This window comes from Canis lupus, chromosome 36 (genome assembly GCF_048164855.1).
Source record: "Canis lupus baileyi chromosome 36, mCanLup2.hap1, whole genome shotgun sequence".
Classification (NCBI taxonomy): Eukaryota; Metazoa; Chordata; class Mammalia; order Carnivora; family Canidae; genus Canis; species Canis lupus.
The window spans coordinates 13,363,689-13,383,218 of NC_132873.1; the positions used below are offsets into that span (position 1 = coordinate 13,363,689).

At 35.1% G+C, this 19,530-nt stretch overlaps 1 protein-coding gene across 22 annotated transcripts in view; it reads right to left on the reverse strand.

Moving 5' to 3' along the window:
• MAP2 (microtubule associated protein 2) overlaps positions 1-19,530 on the reverse strand; it is a 294,178-nt gene that overhangs the window by 44,139 nt on the left and 230,509 nt on the right. For 15 of the 22 annotated variants that reach the window (XM_072812965.1, XM_072812964.1, XM_072812963.1 and 12 more), the window contains 2 exons: positions 9,641-9,754; positions 7,592-7,669 (listed from right to left, as the gene is read on the reverse strand). In XM_072812965.1, coding sequence (XP_072669066.1) covers positions 7,592-7,669; positions 9,641-9,754 — 192 coding nt within the window. The remainder of the gene's footprint in view (positions 1-7,591; positions 7,670-9,640; positions 9,755-19,530) is intronic. The other 7 variants (XM_072812966.1, XM_072812961.1, XM_072812954.1 and 4 more) reach the window with 1 other exon arrangement.

Here is a 19,530-nt window from a genome sequence, read left to right on the forward strand (position 1 = left end):
ACTAGGGTCTGTTAGCTTTATGAGGCTGGAATGACAAAGGTTTTGGATCACTGCTTTCACTTTAGCCCAGGTATATTGATGTGAGCCAATATTTATTCACCTGGGGGGAGCCTCTGTAGTTTCTGTAGATGATTAAATGATTTGGAGAAATATATTCGTTCTGTAACATGCATTCTGCCCAACACAGATTCACGATCTTTCTCTTTTAAAGAGCTATCGTATTGACATGCTCCTAAAAATGCTTGATTCTATTTAAGTCTGGCCCTAGTAATATTCTGTATCCAAGGAGGAAAAAACTATATAGTACATAGAGGACTACATACAGAGTCCTCTTCTTCAGTTTGAGTTAAGAGGATATATCTTCCCCCACTGGTTTATTTTCAGGGAGCAGAAAGGAGTCATACTTTTACTGAACTCTTTTTGATTCCTTCCCCATCCCTTTCCCCTTTTTGGCGTTCTTTTCAGAAGCAATTATATAGAAAAGAAAATACCCATATGCCTCAAATGAGGTATTTGGCCAGACATCTAAACTATATAGGGACTTCACTTTCATATGGAAAAAACAGGCTCCTTTCCCTCCCACCCCACATCCGAAGGTACACTGAGTATGATGCATGTGGTCAAAGCTGCAGGCTGGGGAGGAGGAGCAAAAGGGGACCATGCTTGGTTCACCTTTCTCCTGGCCTAAGTGGGCCTCTGCACTCTGCGCTGGGACACTGGGGAGCACACTAGAGGTAGTCCATTGTGAGCTGAACAAAGGATGCTCATAGTACTCCTCATCGGAATTGGAAGGGTCATCATCAGGCACAGACACCGAGATGGAGGGGGCTAGGAGTCTACGCCTCTCCCCGCTGGTGGCAGGTTCGTGGCTGGGGAACCTGTGTAGAGGACCCACTTGATCCTCAGCCCCTTCATCTACAAACAGACACACAGGAAGAAACTGCAGGGAAAACTGGACAAGACAGACACAAGATCAGACGGACGAGACAAACACCTACACGAAGACATGACGGGTCACAGAGGTAGCACAGTGGGATGGAGGGGAATTAGCCAGACCAAGCTGATGGAGGATGGGAGGCAGTGAATGTTTCATGCATCAGTAGGCACTGAATTTACACTATCCCTTAGGTAACCTTGCCATTGATTTAGATAAATCAAAGGCACTAACACCCGTTACTGCATAATACAAATTATCTATACACTCCCCTCCAACAAGTCAGAATAACCAAAACGAAAAACAAACCAAAAAACCCCCACTGAAATAGAAACAAAGCATTACAGTACAGATACATTATTTGGAAGAAATTCTTTCAAGTAGACTCTTTTCATGCTTCTGTCAATATATTTATAAGTTAAAAAAGAAGAAAGGCGTTAGGACCTGATGCTTTACAATTATAAGGGAAAACAGTCCTGTATGAAGCACAACCTTAATTATCTAGGATGGTCACATAGTTAGCATTTTGGTTAATTTAAGTTTTTATTAATGACTTTTACCAGAAAACCATTTTTAATTCCAGGCCGGTTAAAAAAAATCTACAGTAGTGCATTCTTCTTCTGGTTAAGGAGAGCACAGTAGCCTAGCTCTTTCCTTGGGTGCCAAAGACTAGGGGCATCCTTTCGAACACTGGTTTTCATGGTTTTAAGAGAGTCCCTAATAATATAAACTCATTTTCTTTTCTTTTTCTTCTGAAAGCTGAAAAGAGATACAATTACCTGACAATTATTTCTACAGAGCTGGCTTCAGATTCACCAAGACTTTATTCTACGTGGTTTCATTTACACCTCTGGTTGTTTTTGTATTTCAAACCCTCGCCTCATATTTCTCATTGAAATGCTAACATAAATACTCTCATTTCTGTCTTTCCAGTGTCTTGGCTTAGAAATCTGCCTTATTTAAATATATCTCCTTAAATACACAAGGGTAGGTAAGTCTGCTTAGCACTTGGATTCTGGTATATTTCAATGAGCTTTAAGGATGATGGCAACAAACAATATTTGGCTTCTAATGTGGTACAGAAACTACATCTCGGGCCTATATAACAGGTTCCAGGATTTGCTAATCATTACGATTTATTTACTTATATTTAGAAATAATTTCCAAATTTCCTAACTTTCAATAATAAGAATTATTAAAATGTATTAAAAGTCCGTATATCCAATTTTTATTTCTATCAAAATTTAAGCAGGCAGATTATAGCATTTATTTGAAAATGTACTGTATCATTAGGGCATCTTATTTTCAGCAACCAAGTGCTAACAACCTGAAATAAATTTGAAATCGTAAAGATATGAAAATAATATCTTGTAGAGGGAATACTTTTAAACTCTTGAGCACATTATTTACTGATTGTTCCATGCTATTTTTTCCTGGATGGCTGCTCAGAACTTTTTCAGCCATCATGCTTATTATATCATGGGATAGCAGAAGCCTAAAATTACATTTGATATTCTTAGTTCCAATTCCGCACGATTTCTTAGCTGAGCAGATAATTGGCTGAGATCAGTCCTACAACACTGGCTGAATCATAAGCCCTGGGCTTGTCACGTGTCCTAGTCATTCATATTTCCTCCAGGACTCCTTGAGTCTCTAAACGCTTCATATATGCAAGTTACTTCCAAAACTTCCAATATGCTCAACAGATTGCATAGACAATAAGTGAAAATGGCACATTTTTCTCTCTGCTGTGAAACACCTTCTGGGGAGTAGAGCCAACTACAGTATAAAACTAAAGAATTTGAAGCTGAGAGCTGGTAGTTTAAAGGCAATACTCCTTGGATGCTATAACCTTTTGAAGATTTTGACTTCCTATTTCTTGTTTCCATTGCTCATTTTTGAAAGTGCCAAAATGTGAAAACAGCACAGAGTCTTGCTTCTGATCTGTAATATTTCAAAGAAACAGTATTTTCTATCCTGAAAACTTTTACTCTAAACAGAGAATGAGAAAAAAGAGCAAAAAAAACCTTTAAGGGCTGCAGTGGAAAGGAGCTTCTTTGTAGTATTTGTATGGCACTGAGCCAAGCAACTTCAAAAGAATGTCTGGCAAAGCCCAGTCTTGGTACTATGAGCTGTGTGTGCTCCAACTCTCTGCTTAGAATCTCTGAGCCTGAAGTCCATCTCTAGGCTCCAGGTAAGTTATACTAAGAGGATCACAGCTAGCTTGGTTCCAACAATAATGGCAGAAGAAATAGATCCTATTTGCTATAGAATCACGTATGGCATCTCAATGGGGGTGGTGGGATACACACTAATTATAAGTAATGAATTATTTATTTTGGTATGCTTTCCAAAAAAAGGAAATTGGTCTAGTACCTTGAACCAAAAAGAAACCTCTCATTGGAAGATCATTTCCCTTTCTTGACCCCACATTTAAGAACCCAGATAAGAGATGGCTTTAGGGACACGGTGGGGCTGTGATTGCAGGGTCTGAGATTTGAATTGGAATTCTGATTACTAGCCACAAATCCAGGGGCATGAAGTGGAAATGAATAATCATCTATCTCTGCAGGTTGCCAGGAGGGTTAAATGAGGAGATGTCTGAGAAAGTGCCAACTACAATGCTGGACTCCACGTATGTTAGCATCTTTGTCTTCAATTTGTCTTCAGACAAATTGTTATGTACTTCTGCTTTCCATTCATTGGATACATCAAATCTAGACTTGAGAGATTTATTAAAAGTGAAATCACTTCATAAGTTAGCTTTGTTATTGAAGGCCAGAATTCAATGTCATCCTTTTACTCATGCTTTGGGGGACTCTGCTTTCACCACAAAATATTCTATTTCATTTAATAAAGTGATATTTTAAAGGATAGGGTTGCTTTATGAACCTTGCACTTTGACATAGCTCTGTTGCGTAATGAGAACTTTTTAAAATGAAGCTTACCTGATTTCACTGGAGATATACATTTTCCCTAATTTATTTTCATACAATTTATTTCAGCATTTAACGAAATTTTTTTTTGAGTTAAAAATAAATTTAGAAGGCTGGCCACATAGAAGCCAGCCTTGGTTTGTCAGTCCCCTTCGGTACCAATGAGTAGTCATTCTTCCGAGAGATGGAGTCTCTTGGGGGTATCGGGGACTCAGTGAATTTGCCTGTCCTGGCATTACCGCTTCTGCCCCCTGCCCGGGGCAACTGGCTCTACTTACATTGTTCTCCACTCTCTCTAAGCCCTTTCCTATCTGCAGGCTTTTGACTGAGGACTTCTTAGTTTGCCAACGCTGTTTGCTCCCCAGAATGCTATGGAGGGAAGAATGCTTTCAGATTCATGGCATCACTGACACAGGAAAACACTACCCTAGGATTCTGGAGTAAATCTAAGAGGGCAGAAAGTTTCCTTGTTCTATTTTCAGATGATTCCATTGTTCTTGCAGGGCTTCCAAATCCTAATAGCTCAGTCCAAATGACAACTATTATGGTTAGGCCAAAAAGAAAAAGATTAATTTGAAAACATCACACCTAGTGCAGTATTGATTCGTTGTACCTGAGTTTCCTTTTAAGTATGCTACCTGTTTATGTTTTCCATCAAAATCTCTGTTTCCCAGAATAAGCACACAACCTGGGAGTTATTAATATCACATCAATTATAATAAATGATTATTCACAACTTACAGTAATTAACATCTCAAATTATTTTTGGTGGAAACATTCATGCTTCCCCTTTGGGAAAGAGCAGCTTTTAAAAATGTGTGATAATTAAAAAAAGTAATCATAGCCTCAAAATCATTGAATTACTCAATCCAAGAGCTCTCATATTTATGTAAATGGATTGGCAGTCACATGCCTCTAGGTTAAAGTTTCTTTCAGAGTATATTGAAGTAGGAAAAAAAAATCTCCTAGATAAAAAACCCACATGCTCCTTTCCCACCCAAACTGCTATGAGCTACACATTAATAGAATATTTCCTGGTCTTTGCAAGCCAATTGGTTTGAAGAATTGAAGAGTTGAATCTTGTGACTTTTCACTAATTTATTTTCTGATAAAATTAAAAAAAAAAGTTATACATGCTTTAAGAGTGGTCTAAAATAAGACAGGGGCTAGTATGATTAAGTAGATCCATATCTTTCACCTCTTGAGGAAATAATATTACTTGGCCTTTAAATTAATGAGGTAGCGTTTATAAAATACGTATTTTTCACATAATTAATTAAAAATGGTTATCTGTTTAAAAGCAAATCATTAGGCCTTCCTATAATTTAATGCTTTCTTCTGAAAAAATGGAAAATAAAATTCAATAAAATATAAGTTTAGGGGACGCCTGGGTGGCTCAGTGGTTAAGCGTCTGCCTTTGGTCCAGGGCGTGATCCTGGAGTCCCGGGACTGAATCCCACGTCGGGCTCCCTGCATGGAGCCTGTTTCTCCCTCTGCCTATGTCTCTGCCTCTCTCTTTCTGTGTCTCTCATGAATAAATAAATAAAATATTTAAGAAAAAATACAAGTTTGGTTTGAAAAATGTTAAGAATAAAATATCTTCAATCATCTTCAAAAGGAAGTAAGTTTAAATTTTCCCCAAATATACTCAAACAACACAGGGAAAGCACTCCCCCCAAATAAGGAAACAGTTACTATGGAAAATGTACCAAAATGTAAAAATTATTCTATGGTTTATTTATATTTTCATTATATCTATGATATCACCCACCAGAAAGCAGACTGGGTGAATTCCCAGGTAGATGGGTGGACCCTACTGCTCTTTCTGCTCCAACTCCCATGTAAGAGTTAATTAAGGGTAAATTACTTGACCTCCAGCCACACCCAGTGAACATCTTGGGTTAAGAAGATTCTCTGAAAGGCTTGAAGTAAGGGATTAGAAACATTTTTAATGACCTGAGGGAAGTACAGCTGTCATGGAAGGTTTCCCACTGCATTCCAAGTGAAATCAAGACTCTGAAACAAGGCGGGTACTGCTGACCCATAAACCCCTTTGCTACTCTACCCCTTTTTCACTACCCACGAGCCATGGGATGTCTCCAGTTCCTAGAACACTTTATGCTCTTGCCCACCTGAGTCCCGTTGCACATCCTGGTCTTCCTGCCCCAAATGACTATTCCCTCCATCTTTGCTTGACTAACTTTTCCTCATACTTCTGAGCCTAGCTCCTTACCATCCAATAAATTAAAATTTTCCTTGTTCTATCTTAAAGCCCTGTTCTTTTCCTTCCTAGTGCTAATCCAACTTGAAATTATTTATAAGCTAATTTATTGGCTTTCTGTTCTCCATCAGACTGCGTGTTCCTTATAAGCAGGGATTGTGTCTGTTTTGCTCACTAGCATATAGCTAGCATTTGAAAAACGCACTGTAGGTGCTCCATAGCTATGTGCCAATGAATGCATAAGGTCAAAAAATCTTTTAAATCTATAAACTAAAAGATCAAATCACATTTTTCAGGAAATTAACTAAAAATCATAACTGCCACTGATTATAGTCTCTAAATTTTCTTTTATTCTTTGGGATAATTTAGTTTGGTTAACATTATTTGAGGCAGTAGATTAGAAAAAAAAGGCCTCAATTTAAGAAAGAAAAAGCTCACTAAAAGAAGCTTAGGTGTATAAATCTGTGACGATAGTAAATTATGTTTATTGATAGTTCATAGTTCTGTAATTTAGAAAAATCTCTATTAGGAAGTCAAAGAATATTTTAAAAGAAACTAATTACAAAGTATAAAAATAGTCTTTTGTGATGTTCAATTTTTAACAGTAAAATAACTGCTAAAAGGGACAACAAATGAAAAAAATTAAGGAATAAAGTGGAATGATACTAAAATTCTGATTTTAGTATATGAAAACTAAATTATATTGAAACAACACTTTAGTTAAAGCTCTTCTCTGCCTTCTATAACTCAAACAATACACAAAAGTTAGCTGACTTAAGTCAGAAAACTAATAATAGTTCGTTTTTAAATAGTGCCTTTCAGCTCAGATTCTGAATCAAGATTCTTCAAAAGCATCCCTCTGTTTTATTAACAAGAACTGAAAAGCTGACATAGCATTCTGTGTTGACTAAATGCATAAATATATTCATGGACAATAACAGGTCTCAGCAGGAAAGAAGCCACGATCTCAGCTTCCAGTTCACTGCTCTCAATATCAGATTCATTCACTGACTTCTTCATTTATTCATTAATATTTATTGAGAATTTGCTTACAGGCCAGACCCTAGGGAAGCCCTTGGCAGCCACAATAGTGAGCAAAACAGACAATTCCTGACAATATTTCCTTACGATTTTATCAATAAATTTAATTTTGTTCAGTCACTTAGAAGATTGGATTGTATCTTCTCTGTCAGAACATTTTATATTAATTAAGTGAACTGGTTTTCTGTAACTATTTTAGCAATTTAAACACAAAGTTATCTTCTCCTGTATCAAGCAGATATCTCCTTTTTTATTTACTATATTCCTCCTACTTCTGATTTTGTATAGATAAATGATGATACATTTAAGTAAAGTCTTTGTTTCTTCTTGGCTGTTTGAAACAGACAGATCTCAAGCTGGGTCACATACTAACCCATACCAAGTCCACTGCTTATGAATTGATGCTAATTTACCCTTTATCAGAAGACAAACCTTTTCAAAAAGTCCAATGGGCCTTACCTTCTTCCACTGGGACAGTCTGTTCTGAGGCTGGTGATGGAGGTGGAGAAGGAGGCAGATTAGCTGTCTCTTCAGCTGCTAAAGATCAAATAGTGGAAAAATGAGATACAATTAATCCTGTTAGGTCATGAGTTGTGTAACAGCTCTGCCATCTGTAAAAAGGCCTCTTTATGAAATTTAGGAAAAGATTGAATAGTATGTTGCCCTTGACTTATTTTTTTGTTGTATTGCTTGATTCACATATCTTAAAAAACCTAAAAGGAAAGAGAAATATTTAATATTTTTTAAAAATTGTTTTATCTTCCCTATAAAAATGGATTAAAAATGCCTGTTAAATTTCTATCATTAATCCCACAAATGTGTCTGCTTGTTCAATTAATAAAATATTTTATTCTGGCCCTAATTGACTATATTCCAACACATAGGCAAGTGTTTTAATTTGGATTTAGCTTGACTGACTGAAAAAAAATATCAGAATTCTATATTGTTCAACTTCTTGATTTAGAAACAAATGTAACCTTCAATCACAGGATTATAGGTGATGTATTTTTTAAAAAATACAACAACATTTTGTCCACTGAGTGTAATGTCAAACTGTATTTCTGTATATATTCTCAGAAAAGAAAAATGAAGCTGTCACAGCCTAAGGCAACCTTCAAACAGAAACCATGTCCTAGTTGGAGTCAAGTAAACTTTTGGCCTTGGCATTATATGTGAAGAACCAAAGAGAAAATTTCTAAAAGATATAATTCATCCACAGTTAACTCTTTCTTCTTGAGCAACTCATTTGAAGGTAAGGGATTGCAAAAAGGAAATACTCATCATCAAGGCCAGTAGGAATTTTATTTGCTCTATTTTATAGAGCATGTATTTTTTACTCTCATAAAGCAGCTTTGGGATGACCGGTGGCTTCTTAGTTCCCTGACCCCATTGGTCTCTATATAACATATTTTAAGGCTTCAAAATTAAAAGAAAAAAAAAAAAAGAGGTGTTCTTTAAGGTATAGGAGTGAACCACAAACAGAAGTTTAATGTTTTGAATAAGATAATTTTCCCCCTATTTTAAGAGACAAATAAACCTTTATGATCTAAGGACATCTTACTGCAAATAATGAGTATTTATTATTCTGGAAGAGTAGAATTTTTGTTGCTTAATTTTTGAGTCATTTAAATTGCTTAAAGGAGTACTGACCAGAAAATCAAGTATTAGACTGAGTGAGACAGAATTGAATATGTTCTATTTTTAGACTTTAAAGATTATATCTTTCTATGAATTAATTATATGAACATGTGAAATAGACATATGTTGAACCTAAGAGTTTCCTTTCTTGTGTCTCTGCATGTATATACATCATATCTATCATCTATCTATCTATCTATCTATCTATCTATCATCTATCATCTATCATCTATCTAAAGGAGGGGCAACAAGCCTTTGGCTAAGAGTGTTTTCTCTGGCAAGCACCATTTATTATCTGTTTTGCCCAGGGGGCATCTGACTTGTGATCAAGGGAGACAGCACTGATATCTCAAGTGCTTTTAAATGAACCAAGTGAAGACCAGTACATTATATGAGATACAAAATCATGATTGTAACAAAGCTCTGACTATAGGTTTTTTGTGGCTGGTTCAGGGAGACCCAAACAAGGCTAGACAAACATTCACCAAAACCCATAAAGGGAAATAATCATTTCTCATTTAAGTATTTACACATTTTCTTTATAAGTGGGTGCCATGACATCAATATGCATTGGCTTTATTTTTATAATAAATATCTCTAGTGGTCTAGAAATGAAAATTTAAAATTAGGGGAAATTTAGGGGCAGAGTCTAACTATAAGCATATTACTCTGAAGACTGTCCATATACTACAAATGAGCCTGTCAAGAAAGGTAAAAATAGGTGCCAGGGCCTCCCAACAGAGTGGGGTTTGATGAATGTTATATATAAGGATGAAATAGGAGATAGGGCCTCTCTTCGACCATGAAGATTTGGTCCTGTGATTAGGATGCTGCACATACAGCTCTTGAACTAAGGTGTTTCTCATTTACCTAAAGGCAGAGCTGCAGGTTGATCTTTATGTTGAGCTTCTTTCTCTTGTTCACCTTTCAGGACTGCTACAGCCTCAGCCGTGACTACTTGAACTATCCTTGCAGACACCTCCTCTGTAATAAATAGTACAAAAGAAAACAAAATAGTGAGATGTCTAAAACAGATAGCAAAGAGGAAAAGCAATGAAACAATATAGTTGATTAGAATTTTATTTTGTCTTCCCCCAAAAAAGTACAAAAGAATTTATTAAATTGAGGATAAAACACAAATACATATAACCAAAAAAAAAAAAAGAAGAAGAAGAAAGAAAAAAAGAGGAAAAAAGGAGGTTGACATTCTGGAAACTAGGCAAAATGAACACAGAATGAAAGAAAAATAATTTTATGGCAGTTTATTTTTAAAAAGCTGTTTATACAAACAGAAACAATTAAAATTTTTGTACCAAGTAAAACAAATTCAGAGAAGAAAAGATTCATTTTGGATTTAATATAAAATGTTTTGTAGTTTTCTAGAAAAGTTTGATTATAATAAGTTTCTATGCTTATTTGCAGAAATACCATGATTTAAAATCTAAAGAAGATGCCTCAAAACGTGAATTTGTGATCAAACAGCATTATCCAGGATCAGTGTGAACAAGATCTATTCAGAAAGACCTGGGAAGATAAAATTTGAATGAAATACATAGAAATTATATAGCAGATGGTTTCTTTCTAAAGAGCTACTATTCTAGATAGCAGATGTTTTAAAGATCCTTAAGGCCATATGACATACACTCACCTAGTCAGTATAATAGCTTCATTAAAAAGCAGGGGGAGATTCATCATTAAAATGACCAGCCTGTGAGATGCCAGATAGCTAATTTTTGGCTTAAAGTAGTACCTACTGGAGCATATCCCAATGCTAATGTTATATAACCAAGTTAGAAAAATATTCAAGAAATGATGTTCTATGCATCATAGGCAAAAAATGAAAGAAGCCATTTGAAGGGCGCCTGGTGGCTCAGTCAGTTAAGCATCTGAATTGATTTTGGCTCAGGTCATGATCTCAGGGTGGTGAGATCAAGCCCCACATGCAGCTCTGTGTTGGGCATGGTGCCTATTTAAGATTCTCTCTCTCCCCCCCCCCAAAAAAAAAAAAAAAAAAAGATTCTCTCTCTCCCCCTGCTTCTACCCCCACCCAGTCTGGAAAAAAAAAAAAAAAAAGGAAGGAAAAAAAAAGAAGACTTTTGAGATTAAAAATAATATTCTAGGTTAGAAATAAATTCTCCAGATTTTAGTTTTCATTATCTTTGTATACAAACATCATACTAACAAATAACCCTACTTAACAACCCTTATAGAAACAAGTTGTACTGGACAAGGAGGATAGTGGTAATGGGATTTGTTCTCATAATTTTAGCAAAGATTTTAGAATAAATACCTCATTGAACTTTCTTATGATCAAAATTTACACATTTATAAGCAGGTTACCAGGAGTTGGGAGGGGGGTGGGATCCTGTTTCTACCTGGTTCATTTAGATTCCTCTGTTTCTACCTGGTTCATTTAGATTCCTTATCCCACCCAGGATGACAGAGAGAATAGTGCTTAAAAACCAGCTTTTGGGGTGAGCAATCCACTTGAATCAGATTTATCTGAATTTTAAAAGCTAGATTACCTGATTGAGCATATTTGCCTTTATATGTCTAACTTCCTGATGTTTTAAATAGCCACCTGACGCTGTAACCTATGTATCATCGTAAAGAGTACACTATAAACACCCTTATCTAGAATGAGTAGCACTCACAGCAACAGAAGCAGTATTTCAAAAATATCATGGTGCTTGCTATGTGCCTAACACCCCGCTAAGGTATTGGCCCTATTTCAGTGAATGATTTACTATTATTACTCCCATTTCACAGATGAGAAAACAGAGGACTAATAGGGTTAGGCCAGACAGTCATACATCATCATTATAAATATCAGATTTAGAAAACCAACTCTCAAACAATTAGAACCTTGTAAAATGCCTTAGATATTAAAACTGTGATTTAATATTTCTTTTATGTTTGAAGTATAGTTTTATGAAGCTGAAGACTTCATTCAAATCTTAAGTATGCAAACAGCAAGTACTGAGAGGCTACGTAAAAATATTTTCTGAAAAAGTTTTAATTTCTAAGGAGAGGCTCCAGAAATTTACTTCAGGTATTTATATGCTGAGTACTTTTTATAAATCCTTTTTCCACACAATATACTTTGCACTCTCAATTTAGTTTAAACTAAGAAGAATCTTTTTTAAATATTGAAAAAAATGGAAAGAATAATTATGATTTCAAAATCATTTTGAAATAATTAAACTAAATTGAGAGTGCAAAGTGTATTGTGTGGAAAAAGGATTTATAAAAAGTACTCAGCATATAAATACCTGAAGTAAATCTCTGGAGCCTTTCCTTAGAAATTAAAACTTTTTCAGAAAATATTTTTACGTAGCCTCTCAGTACTTGCTGTTTGCATACTTAAGATTTGAATCATAATCATAATTATCATCAGTATCATAATTATGATTTTGAAATCATAATTAACCTATTTCAAAATAGTAAGGTTATGACCTGTTCTTATAAGGTGGTTATTTTTTTCTTATGATTTTATTTATTCATGAGACACAGAGAGAACCAGAGACATAGGCAGAGGGAGAAGCAGGCTTCCTGCAGGGCTTGATCCCAGGACTCCGGGATCACAAGCTGAGCCAAAGGCAGATGCTTAACCACTGAGCCACCCAGGTGCCCAAGGTTGTTTTATCCTATGCAATTTAACTCACAGTATCAAAGTTTTAGAGCTAAAAGGGCTTTAAGAGTAGACTATATCTAAATCCTCTCATTTTGTAGATGAGGAAGTAAAAGCTAGGCACGGTTATGAGAGATTTGCTCAGGTTCACACAGCTGATGGAGGCAAGCTGAGATTAGAACCCCGGTTTCCTGACTATTAGGCTATTCTTTCTCCCAAGCAGAAAAACAGCATTAGAAATAATGAGAAAATAACCATAAACTTTAACAGTCTTGTGAGAATGATCAATGGAAATATATGAATTTTTCTAAGAGTATGAACTAAGGAAACATATTCACCCTCACACCTACTGTCTACCTAAAGGGCAAAACTGCTATTTGTGACTATATTTTGAGACTATGAACCAAGCGATTGACCATAACTGAGCAATAACTATATATCCATGCATGTACGTATGTATATCTACCTATCATCTCATCTATCTATCTATCTATCTATCTAATCTTCTAGATAACTTAGATATTTTAATAGAGAACTTGCCTACTTTTGTATATTAATTTCCAATGAAATTCAGATACTTAAAAAAACAATAAATTGGTTTTTAGCACTTACACAACCTCAGTGTTTCATAGGAAATTCAGTGTAATGGGGAGGTGGAGCAAATACTGCAGAAATTGGCACATATATAAAACCCATGTATTTTATGGATCATTCCTGCATTTCCCTGCTGGTATACATACAAAACGCACTATCTTCTATGGCATTTAGTACATCTTGCATGAAATTGTACTGGTACACATGTCTTGTCTCCCTTGCTATGTAAAGTACTCAAGTCAAAGATTCTTTATCACCCCAAAGCTCCTTCCATTGATATTTACTCAGATTGGATGCTTAACACAATATTTTGGAAGTATGAAAAATTAATATAAAAGGTTTTGTTCATGTTATTTATGCAAGTTTAGAAATAAATTCATGCTCACTATTATATTTACTAGCTTAACCCCTTCCTCAAATTAATCATTCACTAAATTCTTGTTTAAGTTTTGATGATTTTAAAACAGTATTTCTTAAATGAGGATCCCAGATTCTTATGTAGCTATTGGTCAATTCTTCAGAGCCTGAGAATGCTTAATGTGGATTAAATTTCTTAAATTGGGAAAATAATCCAATAAAAATAGTAAAAAGTATCTATTGGTTTATGTGAACAAATTATAACTGAGCAATGCTACCATACTTTCTTTTTGTATGGAATTGCATTTAGAATAGTTTTGACATTTCGGGCAATTAGTTTATCTGTTGTGGGCTAATAAGAGATCAGAGGTAAAAATTATACAATAAAAAACGCATTCACATGAGATGTAGGCCAAAAAACATGATGGCACACTATAAAAAGACTTTCAAAATATTCTAGAGACAAGGAAAGGAAAAATTGAATCATTATTTCTCTCCAGTCAGAATGGACATTTGCAACCTAAATCAAATGTACTGTATCAGTCAATACCACATTTATTGTGAGCGATAATTTAAATTCAATAAAACAATACTATTTATTTTACACGATAAGTAGTAGGACATTTGAATTTTATTGGTTTTGTTGTTTCAGATAAAATTCATTTAGGTGTGTTTGAGTTTCATAGTTGAATAAATGCTTATGAATAAGGCAATTTTACATTTGTATATATTTAAGCAAAACTTGTAAGAAAATAATTTAACTCAATCTTGGGAAAATTAACTATTTTTCCTCAAAAGAATTTAACAGACTTTAAGAAATGTTATTTTAGAATAATCGAACAGGGTAAGTGGGAACCCAGTTAATGACATATCTTTAATTTTTTGGAGCGAATAATATTGCTAAAACTTCAAACAGGTAATTGTATTGCTTAATATTCATTTCACAGTGTGAAAAAAATGAGCATAGAATTGTTCCGGGGGTTTTAATTGGTCCAGCCACTTTAAAATCTTCCTCTAAGCAAGGGCTGCCATCAATGCAGAGATGGAAGCTTTCTCCAAGGAGAAGCAGCCTTTTACCGATGGAAATCCAATCAGCGGCTCTCCTGGAGTAAGCTTTACCCTTATAGCCTGGTTCCTGGGACAGAAGAGAATTCACACAGGGTTTGGGTAAAGTTCAGAGAAGATTAATGGTAAACATGCCAAACAAACACAGAAGACAAAGAAAGAGAGTCACAAAATCAGACTTATGAAAATGTAAACATAGAGTTACAGTGTGTGTATGATATATCTCTATCTCTATATATATCACTGATTCTATCCATTTATCCATCCTACCTGCCATATATCCAACCATCCATCTATCCATCATATCTTTCTATATAGGAGATAACTGTCTTTTATATTGTTATGTTAAAGGAAGTCACATGACTTTAATTTAGAGAAATGTGGGTGCAAACTCTAGCATTGCTACATCCAGTTATTTCATACTTAGGAATTTACTCAAACTCATTGGGTTTCAATGCCTCACCCATGAAATGGAAATTATAATAGCCCCTGTCTCACAGGTCACTGTGCAGATGCAATTGTGTAATTATATAACAGGTGTGACATATTAAGGAACTTAAGCTTTCCAAATAGTTCTTCTCCGAGGTGTCTTTACTTTCCCCAGTCATAAATTCTTTTAGGTCCTCTACCTTAGTATTTCTGCTTTAAAGAGCAACTTTGGGGCCTGGGTGGCTCAGTCTGGTTAAGCCTCTTGGTTTGGGCTCAGATCATGATCTCCGGGTTCTGAGATCAGACCTGCATCCAGTCCCACGTGGGGCCCTGTAAATCCCAAGTGGAGCCCATGTCGAGCCCCACGTCAAGACCCATGTTGGGCTCCATGCTCAGCACAGAGTCTGCTTGTTTCACTCCCTCTGCTCCTCTCCCCACTCTCTCTCAAATAAATAAATACAATCTTAGAAAAAATAAAGAGCAACTAAAGTTCCAACCCAACTAGGCTATTACTATTATGGATGTCAGATAATATAGTTAATCTGCAATCATCTATGTTGATGCCAGGGACAGTGTTTTTTTTTTTTTCCCCTAGATAAAATTAGAGGGAAGTAAAAACATTCTTTTTTATTTGTTATCCTCATTTTCCTAGCAGTGTGGGTCCTAGGCTCTAGATTTGAGCAGATTTGATCTGCTCTAGATTTCTGCTAGCAAGTTCCAATTTAGGACCATCTTGTGGGCAGTACTCTAAAAGGCATGATAGCCCCTGTCTACTCTTAAGGACAATTAGTAATATGAAAAACTATTTTTGAGGTAAGAGATTAATGTACATTTTAATTTTTCATTGCTTATTTTTTCTACTTCTTTAATCCCTTTTCTGCCCTATTTTTTGTTATTTTTTTCTTTGACACATTTTATGTATAAAATTATGAATAAGACTTAGTTGTTCAGAAGATTAAAGATAAATCTAGATTATACTGGAATTATTACTGGGAAATTGTTCATTATACACAAGCAAAAGTAACACTGATCTTCACATTACACTTCTTAGTGTAAACTGAAATTATGAAAGGCTCAGTTGTCTTTCTTTTGAGCATCTAAAGTTTTCTTACAGTGGGCATTTTTAGTTTCTGTTAAAAATTGTCTTGGTTAAGGAGTGTTTGTAATATGTACTTTATTCTCTCTCTTGTTAATGTCAGGTTCTCAATGTAATTAACAGTAGTTTCTGCATTGCAGTGAGAACCTGTATTTGAATATTATTTTTCAGTAGTGTCATTATGGTGATGAGACAGTTTCTGTAAGTCATACAAAAACATCTCATGGCATGGTTCTAAAGTCTTATTATATGTCATATTATATGTAAGTAAAAGTCATATTATATGTAGTCAACCAGGAACTAATCTGGCAAGTAATCTGCCCATAAATCAATTTGTAGGAAAACATTAAAAGCAACTTACTTAAAATAAATTTGTCTAATAAAAAGTATTGGTTTTAGGCTGATATAAAATAAGGGATTTAGATACAACCCAGCTATCAGAGTCGTAGGTGATAACAGATCATCACTATATAGATAAACATCTAAAAGTAAACATGAAGTCTGTCTTGAAAATTTATTCCGGGCAACGGCAATGGGCAAAACAGTATCAAAGCAGTCCTTAGTAGATAAAACAAAAAGAATGGAAAGAAATAATATTTTTTCTTGGTTCTGGGGAAATAAATTGGTGGGAATACATATAGGAAGTAAATAGGTATAAGAGACCAACTGGGACAAGCTCTCAACTCCAGAAACCTACCTGATAATACCCAAAAGGTATCATGCTAAGCTACTTACATTTCAACTAAATAATAAACATCATACTGTGATACAAGTTTATTAGACAAGTTGCTACCCCAGGCACTTTTATTTCCCATCAATGTATTGAATCCACACAATAACACATGTTCTGGATGGGAGAACTGGCAAAATGATGGATAAAGGTAACTTACTGTCCCATTTAGACATCACTTTGACTTACATATGTTTAGCACAAATATTTTATAATAGTAGATTTTTGTGTCAGACAATCTGAAATTAAATTGTCTTTACTTACTAGCTGCAATTAAGTGACAATCTCTCTAACCTTGATTTCCCATCTATAAAGTGGGAATTAAACTGGTGTTCATCCTTTTGTGTATTGTGGCACTTAAATGAAATAATATATATCAACTGCTTATTTAAATTCTGTGTCACCAGAGCCTGGGGGGCTCAGTCAGTTAAGTGTCTGACTCTTGATTTCAGCTCAGGTCATGATCTCAGGGTCGTGGGACAGAGCCCTATATTGGGCTCTGCACTGGGTATAAAGACTGCTTGAGATTCTCCCTCTCCCTCTCTAAAATAAATTCATTCATTCATTCAGTATCATTTCAATCACTCTAGCTGTCTTGTAGTCATCTAGGTATATAATCATCATTTGATTGACAAAATATAAAGACCTGAAAGTGTTTGTCATACATTGATATAATTCTGTTATTTTTCCCAATGAGTATCTCCTTGCTGAAATGCTGAACCATCACCTAATAGGCAATAATACATCAGGCTCCTGCCATTTACTATCTAAAATGATGAATAAATTTTATTTTACTATTATGCTTTACTATTCAGCATTTATAGCTGTTGTAGCCTATACAACAGCTTTATACCATATGTTGATTCATGCTGCACCATTGCTACACTCTTCTGGTATTTTATCATGTCAAATTTCTTAACACACAGTCTCATATATAGCATATTTCCAGTTTAGTTATTTTATTATATTAATCTATCGATATTGCGTGGTTGCTTTATAATAAAAGCCGTGGAGTTAAAACTTTTTAAGTGGCCCTGGAAATTTCAACTCGCTTCTGAGCAACACATAAAATTGTTGGTAGACACAGAAGTTTGATTTTGAATGTATACCCTTTCAGTTTTCAGCAGGACCAGCTGTGATACTTGAACACGCAAAGGCTCACCAATTAGACTGTGAACAAGAAAAAAAAATCCAAAACAAGTTGGCATATGCTTGAGAGCATATTTTTGTTGACTTCTTTCAGGTTAAGAGAGAAGTAAGAGACACTGACAATAAATTCAACCATATGGAATATAAAAGCCAGTAAATGTTTCTGCTTTTAAGAATAATGGACATAATAATGCTGTGTTAAAAGAAATGACAAGTAAGCCTACCATACACTTGTGAAAGAAGGAAAACAAAACAATTTTAGACAGAATGCTCCTGTCAAGAAAAGGTTTTTCTCAGTAGGGTACAGAATGGTTGCCTAGGAAACTGCTGCTAATTGCTGCTGCTGATGGAAGCTAGTCAACAAGGAAAGCACTGTGTGGTTGGAAGTACTCTGCTAAACAAGCACCCTCGACAAATTCATAAAAACAGGGAAAGAAAAAAGTTCCTTGCTTAATTTGGAGAGCAAATGGCTCCTCAGAAACTATTTCCTGTAATCAACTGGTGAAGAAGGAAATTAAAAGAGCAGGTTGTTGGTTTTTGATTTGTTTGTTTCCTTGGCACCTTAGCATTAATTAAAGAGGCCGCATTGGCATCTCCTTTCCTAGTCAGACTCCAATTTGATCTCAGAGGTCACCCTTGCCAATGCAGCAGCTGTAGATCTTTGCCGACCCGCTTTTTCTTCCAAAGATTTCTTCTAAAGATTTACTGATTAAAACAAGAATAAATTTAGTTTATGGGAAGAAATGCATGTGAGGTCAGATTCGTTTATGGATATAAACACATTTAAGATAAGGAATCATGACTGCAAAAGTTCAGTTCTGACTGAACATATTTAAGAAAATATGTTTTGTACCCCTTACCGACAGTGGAACTATTCTTAGTCATTATGGGAAATATAAAGACATGGTATTCCTGTATGTAAATTGTGCTTGAAGTGGGGCCATCTCATTGAAGAACAAATTTTCTTTTCATTTTTAAAGATTTTTCTATGAAAAATGGCCGCAGATGTTGGCTCATCCATCCATAGTCACTCACTCATATAGTCCTGTTTTGAGATGTGTTTGCAACCTGGCTGGGCTCAGACTGGGAGTACAGTTATGATTATAGGAAAATTTTCCCTCTGCTCCTCTTTGCTTCCCCCCTCTCTTAATCTATGGGTTCTAATCTACAATATTGTTTAGATAGACAACTTAACCTACTCAAATATAGTTTTTAGAACTTGAAGAGAATCCGCCTAGCATTTACATTTAGTCAAGGGGGAAAGGTGTAGTAAATTAAGATGGTTATCAGTGGAAGAATATTATCACAGGTCAAGCATATTATGGAGTCAAAGGGAACTAGAAAAACAATGCACAGATCAGAAGTATTACCTGCTGGAAGTTTTGCTTCTCATTTTAAGGGTTCACTTGGAAATAGGAAAAAACACATTTAAGCAGAAGAAATATATAGTAAGTGAATATAGTCTAGCTTTATACTTAACTATTCTAATTAAAAGTTTTTGCTGCTGGGTGATATTGGGGATTTCCAATATGGTAATGTACACATATTTGTATTGCTGCTTTTAGCCCATATATTAAACATTTATTAATTAAGCTAGGTTATAATACTTCATTATTCTTAAATTAATTTTAGAAAGAGAAATTTCTTGGGGAATTTTCCCCTTTTAAATTTTCAAATTGCTTTAATATCAATACATTGAATATAATCAT